The sequence below is a fragment of the Leuresthes tenuis genome, unplaced genomic scaffold (genome assembly GCF_036924035.1).
Source record: "Leuresthes tenuis unplaced genomic scaffold, fLeuTen1.0.hap1 SCAF_21, whole genome shotgun sequence".
NCBI classification, from domain to species: Eukaryota; Metazoa; Chordata; class Actinopteri; order Atheriniformes; family Atherinopsidae; genus Leuresthes; species Leuresthes tenuis.
In genome coordinates, this window is record NW_027325375.1 from 15,583,908 (window position 1) to 15,605,163 (window position 21,256).

Here is a 21,256-nt window from a genome sequence, read left to right on the forward strand (position 1 = left end):
CCAATGGATCCATTTAAGGGATTTAGGATGCGAAATGTCAATGGAACACATGGATAAATGAGACTGGAAACAGAATCAATCAAATCCCTGACCAGGAGAAAAGAGATCTGGTATGGCATTATTGGACATATTGTGGGACTGCTAAATATAGGGGCTGCCGGTGAAGCCAAAGAGTATGATTAGATGCCTCATGTTGTATTCATTGAACTCACAGGCCAGTGACATGACCAATGACAGAAGAGAAAAAGATGATTCTTGCAGTAAAGTGTTAATTGTGTGTGAGTGGAAAGACAGAAGTGGACGACTATGGAAAAGATGGGATCTGTAATAAAAAAGCTTTTTTTAAGCTACTCAACAGGGAGGTGCTTGATAATACAAGAATGAAGAGAGTTAACATAAATCACATTTCAGATCAACATACAACAAAAATGTAGACAGACCTTAATTTAGTTTCATAAAAATATTGGGAATCCTCTATCATGAAATATATCATGAAATGTAAAATAGACCCACGACTGTTGAGCAGCTAAGCTCATATATCAGACTGAATGGGACAATATTTCTCTTCCAAAGGTCTAGTAACAGATCTATACATAGTGGTGAACATGGGCCTGTCCCAACCTTTTTGGAGACATGTTGCTGCCAGATAAGATCATATATTTTCAGTTGGTGAAAGGTCTGGACCGCAGACAGGCCAGTTCAGCAGTCAGACTCTTCTACTACAAAGCTATGCTGTGTAATATGTGTGTGAGCAAAACTCTGCAAGGCAATGCCTCATAAAGATAGAATTTGGATCGAAGCATATGTTGCTCTCAAATCTGTATATGCCTTTCTTAGTTCCACAGGCACTAATGCATCCCCATCTGAGATGGAGGCTTATGTACTGAGTGCTGGTAAGAAGCCAGATGGCCCCCCTGCTTGTTTAGTCTGGAAGTTGCAGCATCCATGATTTCCAGAAAGAATTTTAGATTTTGATTAATCTAACCACAGAACATTTTTTAGTTTGCCTCAGTCCATTATAAATTGAGCTTTGACCTGGGACATTGGCAACATTCCTGTATCATATTCATGTGTCTATTTCTTGGCAGGATAAAGTTTTAACCTGCATTTGTGGATGGCATGGTGAACTGTGCTCATAGACAATGATTTATGGAAGTCAAGTCACCTTTAATTATATAGCATATTTAAATTTTGTTTGTGTGTTTTTCCTTATTGATTTATACTGCAACAATATAAATTTTCCCTCTGTGGATATACTATTCAACTAAAGTGAAGTCTGGAAGCAGGAGGACAGTTTGTCTGGCTGTCTTGTAAACCCCCCAAAGAATCTATCTCTAACCACCTGCACCACCATAGTGGTGGCATGATAAATAGCATGTGGGTGAATGAAATAGGTGTGCAAAAACAAACTAATGTCAAACTGTCGTCCCTTCTCTGAACAAATCAGCAATAAATCAAGCTTTGCATCAGACTTTAAGAAAGAAAAAATATACATTGTGTTCACTGTTTTTGCTGCCCTGCTGTACTTTTATGTCTCTTTAGTATCCAAAGTGAGGTGAGTTCGAGATGTTCACCGGTGTGATACGTCATGTCTGGCTTTAATATATTTGGCGAAGCAAGCTAGTAGACTATAAAGCAAAAGTGACTTGGACTAGCGCAATCAAATTTCCTGGTAAAGATCAATATCTGCATGTAGGGTGAAATGACACACACAGAAATGTCAAATGCCAAGATTGAAAAAGGAATGATAAGAAAGTGATGTAAAAGCCAAACGTCTCATCAGAGTGAATTAGTTTCTGATTAGAACATACTAAAACATCTGAGAGAGAAAACAAATAAAGCAAAAAGGTGATGCAATTCTCATTGATATTGACTTAGGTCTGTTTTTTATATTCTTCATTCACCTTTCAATAGAAAAGCTTCTCTCCTGTTTCGTTAAAAAGGGTGAAAACATATGCATTCTTTACCTATATTTCAATATGGATTACATACAGTGGTTTGATGGTCAATCCTTCTGTTGCTAACTTCATCTCCAGAACTATAGAAATACCTAGGTCCTGTCCTAGATAATCCTGAGAACACGGGATCTCTAAGAGCTTTTCATTTTGAATTAAATTTGGTAGTCACAAAGGTACAAGTGTTACTTCAAGTCTTATCTGACCCTAAACCCAATCATTTTATGTCAGCAGTTAGGCCATATGACTGAGTAAAGGGATTCATGTCTCCACAACATATGTACTACAAGTTGAAATTTAAATGCACAGTAGTGACACTTACAGCCAGGTAACATTTGCAGAGAGAGGAGGAACACCCTGAAGGTTGACCTCCACACACTCAACATCTGTTTGTATGCAGATACAACTCTCTGGATACTCCTGTAAGACTTCACACACACAAATACATACTTTTCAAAATTTGAGTAGTGATCTAATTTGAAATTGCATTATCTTTTTTTTTGGCCAAAGTGGTCATATTTACCAAGATTTCAATGCTTTGCCTGTTTCAATGTATATGTTGGAACAAACAGATATTTAGCATTTTTATCATTTATAGATTTTAATCAATCTAAAATTGATTAAAATTTGATACTGAAACAAATTATAACTGACACTGATACTGACCATGTTAACTTCATTGGGCACTGTTAGAGATCCAATAAAGTAAGTTCTGTGGTACCCAACTTTTGACACAATAACAGCTTTTGATTAATAAATAAACCTCAGCTTCTTCTGATGTCTACAATATGGACAAGATGATAAGAATAATCAAACAAAGTATTAAAAACATCCTTCAGAATTTGCATAAACATTTTCATCCCCTATCACTTTTGTCCATCTCCTTTAGGTCTAGCTGAAGCTTTTTATAAGCAACAAGAAACGACAGTGGATATTGTCTATGCAACAATGGAAGATGTATGGAATGGAATTATGCAACAATTATGCAATAATTCTGACAGTTGTTTGACTGTGTGCCAAAAGGAAAGAAACCGAATTAAGTCGTAATCACCAGTAAAAAACACAGACTTACAACAGTCATTCAGGAAGTGAGGCATTGCAGGTCTGTTCCAAAGTGTTTCACCAATCAAGTCTGCCAATCCGACGTTGTCACCTGCAAAGCCAAACAAAAAAAACATAATTTAGTGAGTTTATACATTACAAAAATAAATCTAATAAAACAAAGGAAATTGAAAACTTGGATGGAAGGTGATGATTCTACTGTGAGAAACATGGCAACCACAGAACAGTACAAGATAAACTGGATGAACATTCATCACCAGCATGGAGGGATTCCATTTAGTCCAATAAGTCCAACATTGAAACCACGTCTCAGTCTTTTTGATGATTTCCCTCAAGGTTTTGTAGCTGGTACACAGAGGGAGTTTTAATCAAGAGTGAATGTACTGTAATGGGGACAAGATTTGCTGAAAAAAAAACAAAAGTTTAAGGAGGGCTTCTTAGGATTTTAAGATCAATTTGTAAATTGATATTTTTTCACCTAAATATTTTTAGCATAACTATCTGTCATTTCATAGAGAGTATTCATATATAAAAAAGGCTTTGTCAACACAAATGCTTATATTAATGCAAGTTTGTCTAAGTAACCTTGCAGCCGACTCTTATTCTGATGAGACAAATTAAGCAGTCCCACCTCATCAGTGTAACTATCCCTCCATAATTAACTTTTTATGTCTGTAACCTAGCAACCAATTATGGGCAATGAACTAGAAAGCATACAAATAACACAGAAGAGTTTACATGAAATATCTGATGGAAATTCAGATAAGTCATTTAGGATTTCATGAAAGCCAGATTTTGCATCATCTGTATAAAGTGGAGCCACGTCACACATGCTGTCTCAGTGAACACATATTCTGTGTGAATTCAAAGCAGCTCTGATGATGCTTCACTGAATCTGTGGGTGAGTCACTGGTGATGACAAGCATAAACGATAGAGATATGTTTTCCATTCTTGTGATGGGATCTTGTTTCACAGCCTTGTTTTGTTCCTCCGTTTTTTGGAGCGTTTTTGATTTGTAATGTTTCATAGTTCCTCCTCTAGTGGAGTGTTCTGTCACGCCTCCGTTAAAGGAGTGCTTTAAGATTAGTTTAAGTTTCATATTGCCTCTGTTTTTTGAGGGGACGTCCTTCGTTTAAATCCGCCTCATCAGGAGAGCGTGAGTTTGTTTGTTATTGCTCATAGCTTTTCTGTTTTCCTCCTAGAGTGGAGAGGTTTTTCTGTTCAAGTAAACTTTCATAGCTGCGCTCGTCCTCAGCCTTAGTTATTGAGGAGAGCGCTTAGGACTTTCACAGCCTGATTCCTTTGCTCTGCTTGGAGATCCTCATCCTGCCTTGCCTTGCCTTGCTGTGCTCTGTTTATTTAATAAACATCTCTTTGCATCTGAACCGACCCTGCATTTATGTCCTGAGGTTCCTGACACCGTTATTCTACAAACAACAGGAAGGTCTCACGCTGAGCAGGATTCTTTTGTTCAACACATGTGGTGTATGGAAAAACTAATTAAATAATGGGCTAACTAACAAATTCTTTCAGGACAAAAAGCTTGTAGTGCACTTCTGATAGCACTAATTCCTAGGTTTCCATGGAAATGTGTTTTTTTTTCTATTCAACAGTACCTTCAACAGGGTTAAAAAAATGTATATTAGTAATGAATTATGGAGTTAGACAGTTACACAGACTTTGGGGGCATGTCAGAAATACCAAATCCATGACACAGGGGAGGATTCTAAGTTGATTAAGAGGAATGACTAATGCCAATGTTTGTCACATAGTTTACGGCCGTGTCTCAGAACGGAAAACGCTGCTCATTTAGATACTAATTTGTCTATACTTGCCGATCATTTTAATCATTTGTGTTGGTCTATTCCTTGTGATGTGACAGTCTCAGAGCGTATATTTGTTCCTTACTCAGACTTTTCTCAAGAATTCCTTTTTATCAAGGCAGTGTAGCACAGCCAGGCACTGAGTACAGGCCTGCTGGTGAGGCGCAATAAAGCACAAAAATACTCTCTAATTACCAGCAAGAAGGCACAACCAACACAGAGACTAACACATGCACCATTTTAAATTGGATGATATGAAAAATAACCCTACCCTGTAGAAAAAATAGATTTGTAAAAAAGTACTGATTAATTCCCATTATCAGGCAGTAAGATGTTTCTCCACAGGATAATAAGTCAAGGAAAATGCTATTAGTTTTGAGAGTCCTGCTGAGTATATTTTTCAGAGCACACAATACTAGAATTTCCAAAAAATGGTTGGATAATGATACTTATGCCATTATACCAGAATCAAGGTTTATCTATAATCCAAAGCAACCATCTGCCATCATTTGAAGACTGCACAGTGTTGCACATTCAATGAAGATGGCACCTAGAAGAATTACTTAAATATATAAAACTGATTCAACAAATCTCCACTGACATTTTTGGAAAAATAATATCAACGTTTACACACATTTATCCAGTGATTTATGATCCAACATAGAGCTGGTCTGGTGAAGGGAACAAAATGCTCAAAGTACCTCTTATTCAAAAAATCCATGGTCGTTCGTTTTGATCTTACATTTGTGTGAATTTGCGTTGTTTTTTTTGTTTTAGTTTGAGCAATAGTTTCAAATTAGGACGCTAATTAATGAAAAAGGAAAATAGACCATTCTCTGAGCGTTTATGACAAACTGGTTGAATTTTCTAAAGAAAGGTAAAAACCAGAATGGCTGGCAGAACAAACTCACTATTCTGAAAAAAGCACTATACGGTTTATCTTTAGAAATACTAACTCGAGTTGGCCAAAGATCCAGAGAGATTACGGTAGAGCAACAAGACAACCTGGGAGCAAAAAGAAGTGTAAATAAACTGTGGTTGCCTTTAATGAAATACTGTCACATTCAGAGTAAAGTGACTGCCAACCATTGGCTTGCTTTATTTAATACAGTACGAAGTGATAAGTTTCCATTGCTCATCAAACTCAGCACACAGTAATCTGGTAGTTCCTATAAAAACAAAGCCAATAATTACATATTTCAGTGGGTTCTGTTGGCCTTTATTGAGTAAGAAGCCTGCAGTCATCATAACAATTAACAATTAACAATTAAGTTAAACACAAGCCAGAAAACACAACAGCTTTTTCACCACCGCATCATAAAATTTATACACTCTGACAAGAATGGCTCTTGTGGTAAAACAAAACAGCCAGGTATAAACTATGGGATCTCTCAGGAAATTGCTATTCACTAAAATCCTGCTTTGATGTTGTCAGTGACCGGCTCACTAATCTGCAGGAGAGCAGCCTTTTCATCTGTGTCGGGAGGGAGTAGCTCTGAAACATATGCTTTTGTCTGTGTTTGATATATTAAGCTAGTATTTGTGGAAATAAAACCACTTTCAAAGGACTCCGATGGGATTAGTTTTGTTGTGAATGAGCCTATAACTGAGCTTGAGGTTGTTGCTGTGGCTTTGAGATAGTTACTCTAATCGTAGCTGGATCTAAAAAGTTTTACTATTTCTATTTTCAGTTTCTCATTGACACACGTTTCCTTGTGTAGTTTATCTTAAAGTCCTCTCTGCCTCTGAGTCTACTTTATTTATTGCATAGCAAAGAGGCCACAATGGAGTAGAGCTGCTCGGAGGAAAAACTTTGAGAGAACAACTATCCTTTTATCTCTCAGAGAGACAGAGTGCATTTGTATTTTTATTTTATCCCTTTCTATTCTTTGAATTTACACAGTCAAACCTTCACAACAAACAGTTATAAGGAGTACTGTGAAACCTAAACACATCTTTTTTGCTCCTTTTTAATGTTTGTTTGTGTAAAGTTTGCCTGTTTTGCTGCACTGATATTTGCGCTGTGCAGCCAGTCAGAACTGGCAATAGATTTCATGAGCAGAGAGCAGACAGAAGCATGGTTGCACCTATTTATAGAGATAACCCTAATGGAAACAGAAAATAGAAATAAATAAACGTCATAAATTTTCTGGCTTTAGAATTTCGTGGTCACCTGAATTTTTGGGCCGATTTTTTAATCACCACTGTAACAAATTAGTAACGCACACTTACCACAGCGCCACTCGTCAGCTCCGTTTGGGCAGTCTTTGTGTCCGTTACACTGCAAAGCCTGAGGGAGGCATTCACTCATGTTCCCACAAGGGAACTGGCCAAGGGGACACGTAGCCTCTTTATCCACTTTGCTGGCCTTCAGTCCTGAGGAAAAAAAGGATGGAAAGATGGAAACGTATTCATTTTTCTATTGTTATTTCTCAGCAGAACCATTAAAATCTCAGAGAATATTAAAACAAAATGACTCTTTATTTAAAATTGACTTTAACCTGAAACAAAGTCAGTGTACTATAAGAATAAGAAATCTCTTATGATACATTTTATGGTTCCTGTTTTGCACATATTGCACAGCCCATTTTTTTTTATATTACATCTAATTTGCTATTACTTGTTGTTTTTTTCCACTTGTCTATTGTCAACGTCACTCAGATGTGCACGAATGTCTGTCCTAAATCTAAAAAATGCACAGACTGCTGCATGAATATAAAGGTCTATTTAGCCATAGTATGACTATTGTGTGCACATTAAGAAATCTCTCAACATTTCTCTGCAAAAAACACCAAAAGTAGGGCAATATTCTTGATACTTGTTTGATTCTTGTTTATCCAGTGTTGTACCACAAGACGCATCCCTAATGTGAAAGCACCTCTGTTGTCAGATAATCACTGTTAGACCTCTTTTTTTACTAGTTGAGTGAATATCTATAGGTGAGATTTGTGGCTGTGACCACTTATTGTTAAAAGCAGAGCGGTATCCCTACAATGTTCCTCCAATTTTTGTTTAGAATTGATTGTTTTGAGAGGTTCATGCAGCTAACATTTAAGAAAAGTTAGGTAAAGCTTCATATCTAACAACTCCTATTTCCAAAAAAAGACAAATCAAAATACCTGCTTTTGTAACTTAACAGAGCATGAGCTGATCCTAGCCTTCCATAGTCTCCATGATCAGTCAGATGCTTGGCAAAAAAAACTAAAATGAATGTGTGTTTCGCAAGGAACGCACAGGATAACACTGGGGCTGAAAATCATGATAAATCAGTTCATCTGTTGTTTGGGATGTGAGCCAGAAAGCAGTCCTAAGTGTCAGCGATGTGACTGATCACATGTACCAGCATTGTGACTCATCGGTAAATGATCGGTGTGTAACAATATGACACATGTACATGTATGAATACTGATAGATAATAAACAACAGGTAATAAAAAACAACTGAATGTAACTGAAAGTTTGACTTATGTGTCTCTTTCCTCCAGAAGTTATCAAACCCCTTGTACTTATTTTACAGTTTCCTGTCTGTTAGTTGAACTGTTAGATTATACATCTGTATATTGTATTGTGAAAAATGTTAAACTAGTGTGGATAAACAACATTTCTTTTTCAGAATTTTTTGACAAACTTGTGAAATAAAACTGTTTTATAACTCTTAAGTGGGTAATAATTTCCTTTAGTTGTTTAGTTGCTGCATTCAGACAGTTGCTGATCCTGATGAATGCCTGAGTGCCAATACATCATTTGTCTAAAAAATAAATTCATATGGAGCCTATCTACCTTATTTTTATTCTTACTTTAACCCCTAGTGTGAACTATTTGTCCTATTTCCTATCAATTTCCTGCTGCCATTTTTTAGCTTGGAAAATGAGACAGAAACAAAGCCATTTACCATTTTTTTGCCAGATCCAGTAAAGTTGCTAGTCTCTTCTGCACATGTCCCTTCCTTCTCACAGCCTCTCTCCTGACGCCAAATGAAAGCCAACCTAAAGTGGCTTCCCTTTGTGGCCATAGACAGAAAGTAATTATCTTTACTTTCTGTCTGGCCATACTTTACTACACTGAACATACAAAATGTATTTTGCTCAATTTACTTATTTCTTTTGCACATTTTAGTTAATTTGTGTGCACAAAATAAAGAGTCGATACAAGGTGAGCACAGCAGAGCAGCATGGCTCAAAAATAGTAAGAAAAACCTCCCGATAAAAAGTGCTATGTCATTTTTAGGAAGGTCTCTTGAAACTATTTCCCGCGAGTAAAACATAAATTGTGTCCTCATAATACTGCATCTCTCTCTTTTTCCTTCGGGCTCCCTCCTTGAAGAATAATGACTCATTTTAATAAATAATCTTGTGTCAGGGCAGAGAATAGTTACATCCTACATGGACATCTGTGGCTCTAGAAATAGAAGGCTGCATGCTAATCTGTAAATCAGAGTTTCAATCCCCGCCTTCCTTACTCTAAATGTCAAAGTCACTTTGACAAGACTTCGAACCCCACGTTTTTGATTGAGAAAAGCACAAGGGAAGCACATAGGGAGCAAGTTTTAGTTCAGTGGAGACATCGGTGCTGGCTGTTACAACTACACAAAAGTTAACTGTAATAATATCCTTATTGCTTCCCGAGGTTAGAAGGAATATTTACAATATTGCCATGTGACCTGGCAACAAAATAATAAGAAAACAGTAGTGTGCCTCAGGGGACACGCTAAGCAGCAGGACACCAAAGAAATAAAAGCTACTGAAAAATTAATTTCTGGCTGTATGTCTGATCCTAGAAACAGAAATGCATGGCAAAAACAGCACACTGTCAATGATTTTAGAGACCCACCGAAAATTCACAAAACCTGTTTTTAGTGGACATTATGTCTTTGGACATTATGTCTTTGGACATAATGTCCAAGACAAGCTTTCAATCTTCAGTCATGTGGGATTAAGTTGAAAAGCAGATAGTTCATCTTATTTTGGGCACACACTTAATAACAAGCAAATGATAACACTAAAACATGCAAACAAAATAAGTCAAATGTTTGAGCGAAATAACAAATTAATAAAACAAATGCGAAAAATGCGAAGAGTAAATGAACAGTACTTTGTGTACTTAATGTAGTGAAACGTGGCAGCAAAGGTAAAAAACAAACCTTTTTCCCCTTAAAGTGACACAGAGGGGCTCCAGATGGTTGTTTCTTTCTCTATCCCCAAAAAAGTGTACAATACTTATTTCTGATGCTTTTGAGAATATTAAAGTAATGACCAATTCACCCCCAAAAATGTGAAATGCTCATTGACAAAAGAGCAGGATGGTGTGAATATGAGACAGTTCAAGTATGAAAATGTATCATATTTAAATATTTGATGAGGCTCATCAAGTTTAAGTTTCATGAATTTGTTATAATTGTAAGTTGAATGCTTCTCTTGAATCTGGTAATTAGAATTCATATTGAATAAAGAACTAAGAGCTGAGCATATTTAAAGCGTTTGATACTCCTTCACCTTTTGCCTTAAGTGACTGCTCAAAGAATGAACATTTTAAAATAGTATATTGTTTACCGTATTCAAATTCTTATATGGTTTTTAAATTAGTTGCATTTCAGATATTCCCTTTATGTTTCCATTTACATGCTAAAATGCATAAGCTAATAAATTACTCAGAACCTCGTTACCTCCACCCATATAATTTATAGACATCCTTCAAAACATAAAACATTACTCTGGTTTCTCTCCAAAACAGCATCTACTTATGACATCAGTCATCCAGTTCTGTACTGAATCTTGAGTGGCAAAATCCTCTCCTGCGGGTTGTAAGTTACATTAAATTGTGTAAGATCTGTACACTTTACATAACTTCATTTGATTATCTCTCATTCTGACTGTGACCTCATTTGGTTTATAGTGATCTGAAAATGTAGCAATATGGTAGTGTCTTATTCAGGATGATGTGAACACATTATCTATAATTGAGCATATAAACATACTCAGTTAGTACATCTATTTAAGTAAGTCCTCTCTTGTTATTGCTACTGATGACCAGGAGTCAAGATGTGGATGCATATCTATGGTAGGCAACAGTACCCAACAGTTCTGCCACTGTGGTTAAGAGGCATAAAAACTACTCATACCGCAATAGTTCAACCTGCAAAACCTGATTTTACTACGCAGTGTTTGTATGTCAAACATCTACTCTCTTTTACTTCTGTTTTTGATCATTAGTACCTCTCGAGACAAATATCTGACCCTTGAACTGTTAAATGCTGTGATATGCCATAGTTGCTAAATGTGTCTGTCTGCTTCTTTGTACATAGCAGGGAGGTCACATTAGATTTTTCTGAGATGTTTTGCTGATAACAGCTGCCTACTAATACACTCACTTGGCTTGCCCTGAACCTGTTGACAGCATTGAGAGTAGAAAAACAGTCCCATATGAGCTGGAACTATACTTACAACTCAATAAAAACAGGGGAAACTGGGATTGGGTGTAGGTACGAATATAGCTGTGTTGTTTTCACAATGTTTTTCATATAGTTTTTCCCAGTCAATGCGTTTTCTTTATTGTCGTGACTATTTACATTGTAGATTCTCACTGAAGGCATTCAAACTGTGAACGATCACATGTGGAGTTATGTACTTAACAAAAAAAGGTGAAATAACTGAAAACAAGTTTTATATTCTACTTTCTTCAAAATAGCCACCCTTTGCTCTGATTACTACTTTGCACACTCTTGGCATTCTCTTGATGAGCTTCAAGAAGTAGTCACCTGAAATGGTTTTCACTTCAGAGGTGTGCCTTATGAGGGTTAATTAGTGGAATTTCTTGCTTTATCAGTGGGGTTGGGACCATCAGTTGTGTTGTGCAGATGTCGGGTTACTGCACAGCCGACAGCCCTATTGGACAACTGTTAAAATTCATATTATGGCAAGAACCAATCAGCTAACTAAAGAAAAACTAGTGGCCATCATTACTTTAAGAAAATAAAGCTCAGTCAGTCCGGAAAATTGCAAAAACTTTAAATGTGTCCCCAAGTGGAGTAGCAAAAACCATCAAGCGCTACAACGAAATTGGCACACATGAGGACTGACCCAGGAAAGGAAGACCAAGAGTCACCTCTGCTTCTGAGGACAAGTTCATCATAACAGCAGCTCAGATCAGAGACCAGATGAATGCCACACAGAGTTCTAGCAGCAGACCCATCTCTACAACAACTCTTAAGAGGAGACTGCGTGAATCAGGCCTTCATGGTCAAATGCTGCTAGGAAACCACTGCTAAGGAGAGGCAACAAGCAAAAGAGATTTATTTGGGCCAAGAAACACAAGGAATGGACAAGTAAATGGACATTCCTTGTGTTGTGGGATCGGAACTGCACGGAAAGAACTGTGTGTCTGCTACTGTAAGTTTTTATAAGCTTCTTTGCCTAAATCAATATCCGTTTTTGTTGAAAGTGATCAAAACCCATCCGTGGGTGAAACCTGTTGACATTCTCAGGTAAAGACTAGCGTGTCTACCTGGGCGTGTCCACCGAGCAAGGACACTGAACAAGGCAAACCTGTCCTACTTGCGTCATCCATGTCGCTCTGGCCTCACCAGCTGCTTTAAAATGTGCCTCAATCCTATTCCTGTTGTCTCCGGCTCGCATAGAAGGTTTCACACAACCAAACGCCACCGCAACCTTAACAACCTCTGCTCTCTAAAGCCCCCTTCACTCTGACACGCCCTTGTCTGTGGGGTTGTGGAATCGGCGGTAAACAAAGCAGATTGTATTATGGTTTATACCAACCACCTGTCTCTTGACATCCTGGCTCTCACTGAAACCTGGATTAAGCCTGAAAACAAAGCTACCCCGGCGGCACTTTCAACCAACCACTCATTCTCCCATACCACTCCTACATCTGGGAGAGGTGGTGGAACAGGCATGCTCATTTCCAACAAATGGAAATACAACCAACTGATACCTGATGCAAAATACAATACCTTTGAATACCATGCCATCTTGGTAAATGCACCGGTCAAAATCTATATGATTGTCGTATATCGCTCACCAGGACTACTCGGTTACTTTTTAAATGAACAAGACACCTTGCTCGCTTCTATCCCGGGGCATGACTGTCCCATAATGGTCCTTGGTGACATGAACATCTACCTTGACAGTCCTAACTCTTCAGATTTTCTGACACTAATGCACTGGTTTGTGCTAGATCTCATTTTCTCAAGAAACTGTGCCACAGAGGCCCTGTCTGTCACACCTCTGCATTTTTCTGACCACTATTTCATTCAGTTCAGAGTGAGTCTCCCGAGAAGACAATCTGCCTCTACCCCATGGTTTCCTTCCGCCGCAATCTCCGCAACCTGTCGCCCACCCGCTTCTCCTCCGTTGTTGGCTCCGCTCTTCCAACCTCCAGCACATTCTCCTCCATTCAGATAAATGATGCCACGGAGTCCCTCTGCTCTACACTGAGCTCATCTCTAGATAGTCTGTGTCCTCTATCCACCAAACCCGCACGATCCTCCCAGTCTCACCCCTGGCTTAATGATACTCTCCGAGCGTTGCGCACCAATCTCAGAGCTGCCGAAAGGAAATGGCACAAGTCAAAATATCCTGCAGATCTAGCTAAACTCCAGGCGCTACTATCATCATTCGCATCCAGTGTTACTGATTCAAAAAAGTCTTTCTACATTAACAAGATTCATAGTACTACTGACACCCGGAAACTTTTTTCCACCTTCAAAACTCTACTTCATCCTCCGCCTCCGCCACCTGCTATCAATCTAACAGCAGACACCTTTGCCTCATTTTTTTTACTGACAAAGTGGCAGCTATAAACTAACAGTTTACCGAACCTTGTACCACGAAATCTGCATGCAGAAGTCCTACTGCATCATTTTCCCCATTTACCCCTCTCGCTCAGAGCAGTGTGTCTAAACTTCTCACATGTAGCCGTCCTACTACATGCCCGCTGGACCCCATTCCTACTAATCTTCTCCAATCCATTGCTCCTACTGTAATTGCAGCAGTCACGCATGTGATTAATGCTTCACTGATATCGGGCACATTTCCTACCTCATTCAAGCAAGCTCAGGTTACACCTGCTCAAGAAACCTTCCCTCCCTCCAGCTCATGTGGAGAATTATCAGCCGGTCTCTCTCCTCCCGTTTCTGTCTAGAACCATTGAAAGGGCGGCCTTTAAGCAGGTCACTGATTACCTCTCACATAACAGCCTCGTTGACCTAAACCAATCTGGGTTTAAAGGTGGACACTCCACCGAAACAGCTCTGTTGGCTGTGACAGAAGCCTTAAAAGGAGCCAGAGCTATAGCTAAGTCCTCTGTACTTATCCTGCTCGACTTATTGGCTGCATTTGACACTGTCAACCACAGTATCCCTTTGTCCATACTCTCTAGCATGGGCATCACAGGGAGAGTACACTCCTGGTTTGAATCATACCTCACTGGTCGGTCATTCAAAGTATCCTGGCTTGGTCACACTTCTGCAGCGCACCACCTCGCCACAGGGGTCCCCCAAGGTTCAGTACTGGGACTTGTTCTCTTTGCCATATACACCAACTCACTGGGACAGATCATCCGATCACATGGCTTCTCATACCAATGCTGATGATACCCAGCTCTATCTGTCATTCCCGCCTGACGACCACACGGTCTCATCACGAATCTCAGACTGTCTCTCTGACATATCAACATGGATGAAAGCCCATCACCTCCAACTTAACCTCCCAAAAACTGAACTGCTTGTCTTCCCAGCCAAACCAACCATACACCACAGCATCTGCATCCAAACTGAATCCCTATCTCTTTCTCCATCAAAGGTTGCTAGAAACTTGGGTGTCATGATTGATGACCAACTAACCTTCAAAGATCACGTTAACTCGGTTGTTCGTTCATGCCGCTTTGCATTACTAAACATAAGAAAAATCAGACCATACCTAACACAACATGCCACCCAGCTCCTGGTGAAGGCCATGATCATCTCCCGCCTTGACTACTGCAATGCTCTCCTAACTGGTCTCCCAGCCTGTACTATGAAACCTCTGCAGATGGTCCAGAACACGGCGGCGCGTCTGGTCTTCGATCAGCCTAAAAGAACACACGTCACCCCTCTGTTCATTGAACTCCACTGGCTACCCTTAGCTGCCCTCATCAAATTCAAGTCACTGATGTTAGCCTACAAAATGCTCAATGGAACGGCTCCCATCTACTTGAATGCTCTTGCAAAGGCTTATGTCACAACTCGGTCCCTCTGTTTGTCGCAGGATTGTCGTCTAGCAGTGCCTACACCACGCCTAAGACAATCCAAACTCTTTTCATGTGTTGTCCCATGATGGTGGAATGACCTACCGAGCGCTACCAGAACAGGGGCGTCCCTGTCTATCTTCAAGAAACTCTTGAAAACCCAGCTCTTCAGAGAGCATCTCCTATCCTAGCACTTATCTTGTACTTCCCTACTCCCTCTATCTCTGCACTTTATATTTCTGCACTTCCCTCAATGCCTGCACTCTATCTCTACTCTGTCACCTCTGACAGAGTCGGACTCGTGGGTTCCTTCTATGGAGTTTTTATATAGCTTGTTATGTCTTCATTTGTAAGTCGCTTTGGATAAAAGCGTCTGCTAAATGCATAAACAACATTAGACAAATCTGTGCTTTGGTCTGATGAGTCCAAGTTTGAGATCTTTGGTTCCAACCGCTGTGTCTTTGTGAGATGCAGAAAACGGTGAACGGATGGATACCACATGCCTGGTTTCCACTGTGAAGCATGGAGTTGGAGGTGTGGGGGTGTTTTGCTGGTGACACTGTTGGGGATTTATTCAAAATTGAAGGCACACTGAACCAGCATGGCTACCACAGCATCCTGCAGCGACATGCCATCCCATCCGGTTTGCATTTAGTTGGATCATTAATAGATAATTTATTTTTCAATAGGACAATGACCCCAAACACACCTCCAGCTGTGTAAGGGCTATTTGACCAAGAAAGAGAGTGATGGAGTGCTGCGGCAGAAACATTTGAGAGGGTCAGGACTAAAAAGACAAAGATATGATCATCACTTGTTTTGCATTTGGAGCAAATGATGGATAAAAAGGTGAGATTAGAGAATCAGATTAGAGTGGTTGAGAGGTGGAATGAGTGACAAAGAATTTAGAAATATAATCACAGGACAAGGTTGCGAGGTCACATTGTCATATACATAACTGACAAGATCATATAGTTCATTCTAAATTCTAACATGAAGCCAATGAAGATGATTTAATAACAGGGGTAGAATAGGACTGAAGGAGATGCAATAACCCAATGGGAAAAAACAAGAATTTCATTCATTTTCCACACCTATTGTTCAGCCCAAAGGAAACAATGATCTTTGAGAATCTAAAGAAATACAACGTGTATCTGATTTTAGGTACCATTCCTGGCTAAGTGACAGATGATTCCTCTGTATGTGATATTCGAGTTAAATAAATATTCAGCAAAGTGCAAACGACTACTTGTCTCTGACGAGGCTTAATTTATATTAAAAAAAATTTTTTTTTAAAGTTGAGGATCCAGATCTGAATCGAAATCAAAAGTTAATCACCTCTAAGTTTGGCTATGTCTCAGTTATGTTAAAATCTAGCTTTTTGAGTAATGCTGCAGAGGTAAAAAAGCATTTGTCTCAAATACATGTCAGTGAGGCGTCTTTTATGAAAACGATTGTAGTGTTTTTGCTGTGATCACATGTCCTTGTGACATTTCGAAGGGATACTTCTGACTGGTCAAAGAACATCAAAATAAAACAATATGAAAATCTCCTTGTTCTCCTTTTTTTTAAATCTCTGATTCTTTTTAATATCAGCCTTTTCCTCAGCCACTCCCTGTGAGTCAGTTGTGTACTTTTTTGGACAATTCTTCTCACATTCATGTGCATTTTAACAGCACATTGGATTTTCATTCATTAGCAACACTGAAGATCCTTCCGAAAAAGATTTGAAAACAGATTTAGAGAGTTTAGAGTCCTGTCAGGTGACCTATTGGAAGTCATGGAGTCAAAGCAATCTGCTTTGATGCATATTAAATTAAATATGAGTTTGAGTGGTGACATGCTTTTCTTCTATGTGGCACAGCCAGGATATGAAATCATATGCTGAAAATTATACAAAAGTGCTGATAATAAGTTTCAATGGCCTGCATGATATTCCGACACTGTTTGCACAACACAAATTTTACTAAAGCTCAAAGTCAGCACTTCACTCGAATGCTCAGCCTTATATTTAAAAGGTAATGCAATGAAGAACAGGGCCAGCATCTCAACAAATCTGTATTATCCTGAGTGGTGTAAACAAGAGCCATCACACTGAACAGACGAAGACGGGCAAATAACTCATAAATGGTCATTCATCAGAACACAACTGTCACGTCACATTTTGAGTTTTGTTTTGTCTTGTTTTCAGGTTTTAGGTTAATCTCGTGTCATGTTTTTTCCCCTGTCATGTTAGGTTCACTCAAGTCACCTGTTTTTGTTCACAGCTGCACTCCATCACCAATCACCTCCTTTAGTAATTAGTTTCCAGGTTTCCCCAGTCTCATTGCAGAATCCTCACCTACCATGATCCAAGCTCACGTTTGCGCCAGTCTTGTCAGGTTTTTGCCAACTTACTACAGTCATAATCTTGTCCTGTTATTCCACAGTTAAGATTTTTGGTATCTGGCTCAGCTGCGCTTTATGTTCTCGTTTTTTGTAATAAATCAAGTTTTGCTTTAAGTCTGCATCTGGGTCCTCCCTTCAACACCACGCTTCCTGACAACCTAAGAATGGAAAACAATGAAAGGAGGGCACACGATCAGCAGGGAACGTAACTGTGGCCAGAACTGGCTGAACTAAAGAACAGCACTTACTTTCCAAGACAAATTGATGAAGCTGTCCAAAGGAAGAGGATTTGAATTAAAAATAATAGCTCTTGATTTTCTAAAAGAAGCAAGCAACCAGACTAAACTGTTTTTATACCCATTTTATTTGTGTGGAATGCAGGAATAGAGGGACACAGATGCTATGCTGCCGCATAACAACGTGAGACAGAAAACATTAGACAAAACACACTACTCACCTTCTAATGAATGTGTAATTGCTATGTTGCTTCACAGTTCAGAACAAAGCAGTTTCACTGTAAAGATTTAAAAGTTGCTCAGTTACAACACTCTCTGAGCTGATTTTTTAAACCATGACATACCTGTTTTCCAAGATGTGAAACTTTTTAAATGACTACATTACATGCCTACGTTTTCCTTTACAAATTTGCCGCACGATTATGCAATGTGATATTTCGCATCTATAACATGTTTCAAAATGCTTAAAAGGAATAAGGATGGTGTGGAATGAGGCATATTATATTCAATGCCACTATCTAGTGTTGTCCAGGGAATTTTCACTTTGCAGTCATTCGCAGTTGTTCAGGGTTAGGCATTAAAAAGGTATGTTTGGGGTTTGCTATTAGTCAACACATTGATACAGACTGGCATTATGCCACAAGAATATTGCCCATACAAAAAAAAAACAAGCGATGTGAAACAATGTTTCCATATCTGAATATTTGCACTTTCATTGTAATATTGCTACATTTTGAATGTGTGAGCAGAAAAACCCCTGAGATGTTTTCAAAAGCACCTTTAATATCCACATTGGAATAATGTTTGATTTCATTAATCATTTTATTTTAGCATCATATTTTAATATCAGGATAACAAAGAATAAAAATAGCTGAGAAGTCTGCTTAAACTTTATAAACAGCAGCAGGTCCTCTTTCGTTTGTGTTTAATAGGTTGCTGCTGTTACTCTTCCTTACTACGGAGGATTGTGTTGTGTGGAATTGGTCTGACAGTAACAAAATAACTCTCCCACTGCACTATGCTAAAAGCAAAATAGTGTTTGCAAGTGAGCTAGAAGCTGCTTCCATCAAGGGATTAATATTCTATTACCCTTCTGTGTATTATGAGCTGTAATACAAGGACTGGTTCGCTTGCACATCAGACATATTTCTATTACTAGGAGAGTCTGGCAAGGCTTTCACCTACACTGAAACAATAATAGATAGTAATCAGTCTACCTACCTCTTGAATGTCTTCCTGTGCTACAGAGAGCAGATTAAACTTGACACAGTGCCACTCTATAAGGCAGAGAATCTTTAGACATGGAGAAAGCAGCCAAAAAATGATTCAAACTGACATCATGCAGCCTCTTCAATATTCTTTATGGCTGCCTGAATCTGGACTATTTCTCCTCTGTCTGTCCTCAGTGATCTCTCAACTGGAAATTGTCTCTCTTTGAGTCAACTTTCTCTTCTCCCTACAGAAATAAAAGAAACAATACCTGATCTGACAAAAGTATGGAATTGTCAACTCTTATCGGCTTGTCTACAGTGATCAGGCACACTTGTCTTATTATATTCACTCAAGCGTTTGTCTAAAAGTCTGGAATGATTATGTAGCAGTCTCGCTATATTTGAGTTGTAGGTAAATGTATTTTTTTACTTTTAATTGTTCTGCAACTGATCACAGTGAACTGATGATAGAATAAAACTAAGAAAATGATGGGGTTCATTATACAGTTACTGGAGTTAAAAAGCAAAAAGGTTAAATGTCTGGTCATGTGGATGTTGCGTGCTCTCATCGTATGTCTCTCACTGATCCTTGAATTGAGATTATCTATCTCTCTTTGTTTGTTTGTTAAAATGATTTTTTTTTTACGATCTCTCAGCCTTGGTATTTCTAAGTCTTAACAATGCTGAATGGAGACTAGAGTGTCCAAGTGGTGCCTGACGAAACGAAACAAGATGTTCACATTAATTGTGATGACATAAAAACACTGAAAACTGGGCACAATGCTTTGACCTGTGTGTAACATTATGTTTTGCCAGAATCCAATTGTAAAACCAAAACACAGAATGAAAAATAAGAATTATAAAAACCTCATCTTGAATGACTTCTTCACTTCAGATCAACAATAATAGCTGAACTACAAAACCAACACCCAGTTTTTGCCTTTGTAATCTCATCCCTCAGTGTATATAAAATAAATATTGCATCTATGAAATCCTCTGACACAAGAGGAGACCGGAGCATGAGGATGACACACAGAATGGGAGGTGATGGAGGGCATGTGAATGAGGACGAGTAATGTAAATGAAAATCACACTAATTTTTTTAATCACACTTTTTTTAAACACCAGTTTGACCCCCAACTGTCTGGGAATTCTGTCCAACATATTGTATTTTTTACCTTTGTCTAGTACAGTTTTACTATATTATAATATAATATATTATATATAACCCAGTCTTCTTTCCTTGTGAGGACAGCAGCCATGATGAAATCAACTGATCTCAGTCTTTTTCATGCCTTCTCATCTACATCTGTGCAGGACACTAGACAATGCCCAAAGGAAATAAGATTACTGCCCAAACTCAAATCAAAGAGGAGTCAGTGTGTGAGGGGCCAGAGGAGGTTATTGATACATGAGGAGCCCCTCGCTTATGTACAGTGTTTATTATTGTTTAATTTTTCTGTTTATAGTCGTATTATTGTTCGGCTGAAATGTATTTTCTTTGTGGATCAACATTTATTTTTTTTTAAAAAAGCCACTTGACGTCAGTCTGGTTTGGAATTAAAATGATCTTTAACATTAAAATGATGCCAATAATTTAGAATATATATCATCTTCATAAAAAGTCTTTTCCCCGAATTCCCCGAATCATGTCTCGTTTGCCCCCCGTCCCCGTTTTCCTTTACCTTTAATTTGAGTTTGGGTCAGGTGGATGAAGAAAATGATGAGCGATACGTCCATCCAGGGGCTCTGAAGTTTTCCTGCCCTCATGTCTCTCGGCTATAACGTCTGGATCACGGTGTGTTTCCCCCCCGTGAGAACCCGACAGTCGACAGATAAAGCGGTAAGTCCCAATATGTTAAAGCAAACACGACTTTTAGCTGTCAAAAACAGGCAGAAAACAAACTAAGGCTTTGGAGGGATCAGTTAAACCTGCGCCGGACAAAAGAGACACTGAGCCCGTTCGTCAAGACAGCAAACATACTGACATCTGTGAAACAAACAAACTCTCTCTCTCTCTCTCTCTCTCTCTCTCTGTCTCTCGCTCTCTCTCTACAACACAGTCTCACGGTACACTAACCTCCACCCACTTTCATATCCTCTGTATCTTGTTTTTCATTTAACGCTCATTATTTATGTCACTTAGTGTGAAGTGTGAAAATAAAATAAAGATAAAACAAAGTGTGAAACAAAAAAGATTTTATGGCACCTGCCTTCAGCCTTCTCATTGGTTCCACTGGCCATGTACACCTGCGTAAGATTGCAGGAGTTTGCTGCTGCACCTTATGCATTTCCATCTGTTTTTTTCTTAAGGTGCCTGAGAGACTCAATGAACTGCTAAG

At 38.8% G+C, this 21,256-nt stretch overlaps 1 protein-coding gene across 1 annotated transcript in view; it reads right to left on the reverse strand.

The window, feature by feature from the left end:
• Positions 1 to 20,684, reverse strand: part of rxfp2a (relaxin family peptide receptor 2a) — a 49,635-nt gene extending 28,951 nt beyond the window's left edge. The window contains exons 1-4 of the mRNA XM_072374403.1: positions 20,600 to 20,684; positions 7,074 to 7,217; positions 3,028 to 3,108; positions 2,278 to 2,383 (exon numbers count right to left, since the gene is read on the reverse strand). Coding sequence (XP_072230504.1) covers positions 2,278 to 2,383; positions 3,028 to 3,108; positions 7,074 to 7,217; positions 20,600 to 20,684 — 416 coding nt within the window. The remainder of the gene's footprint in view (positions 1 to 2,277; positions 2,384 to 3,027; positions 3,109 to 7,073; positions 7,218 to 20,599) is intronic.
• Between the last annotated feature and the right edge of the window lie 572 nt (positions 20,685 to 21,256).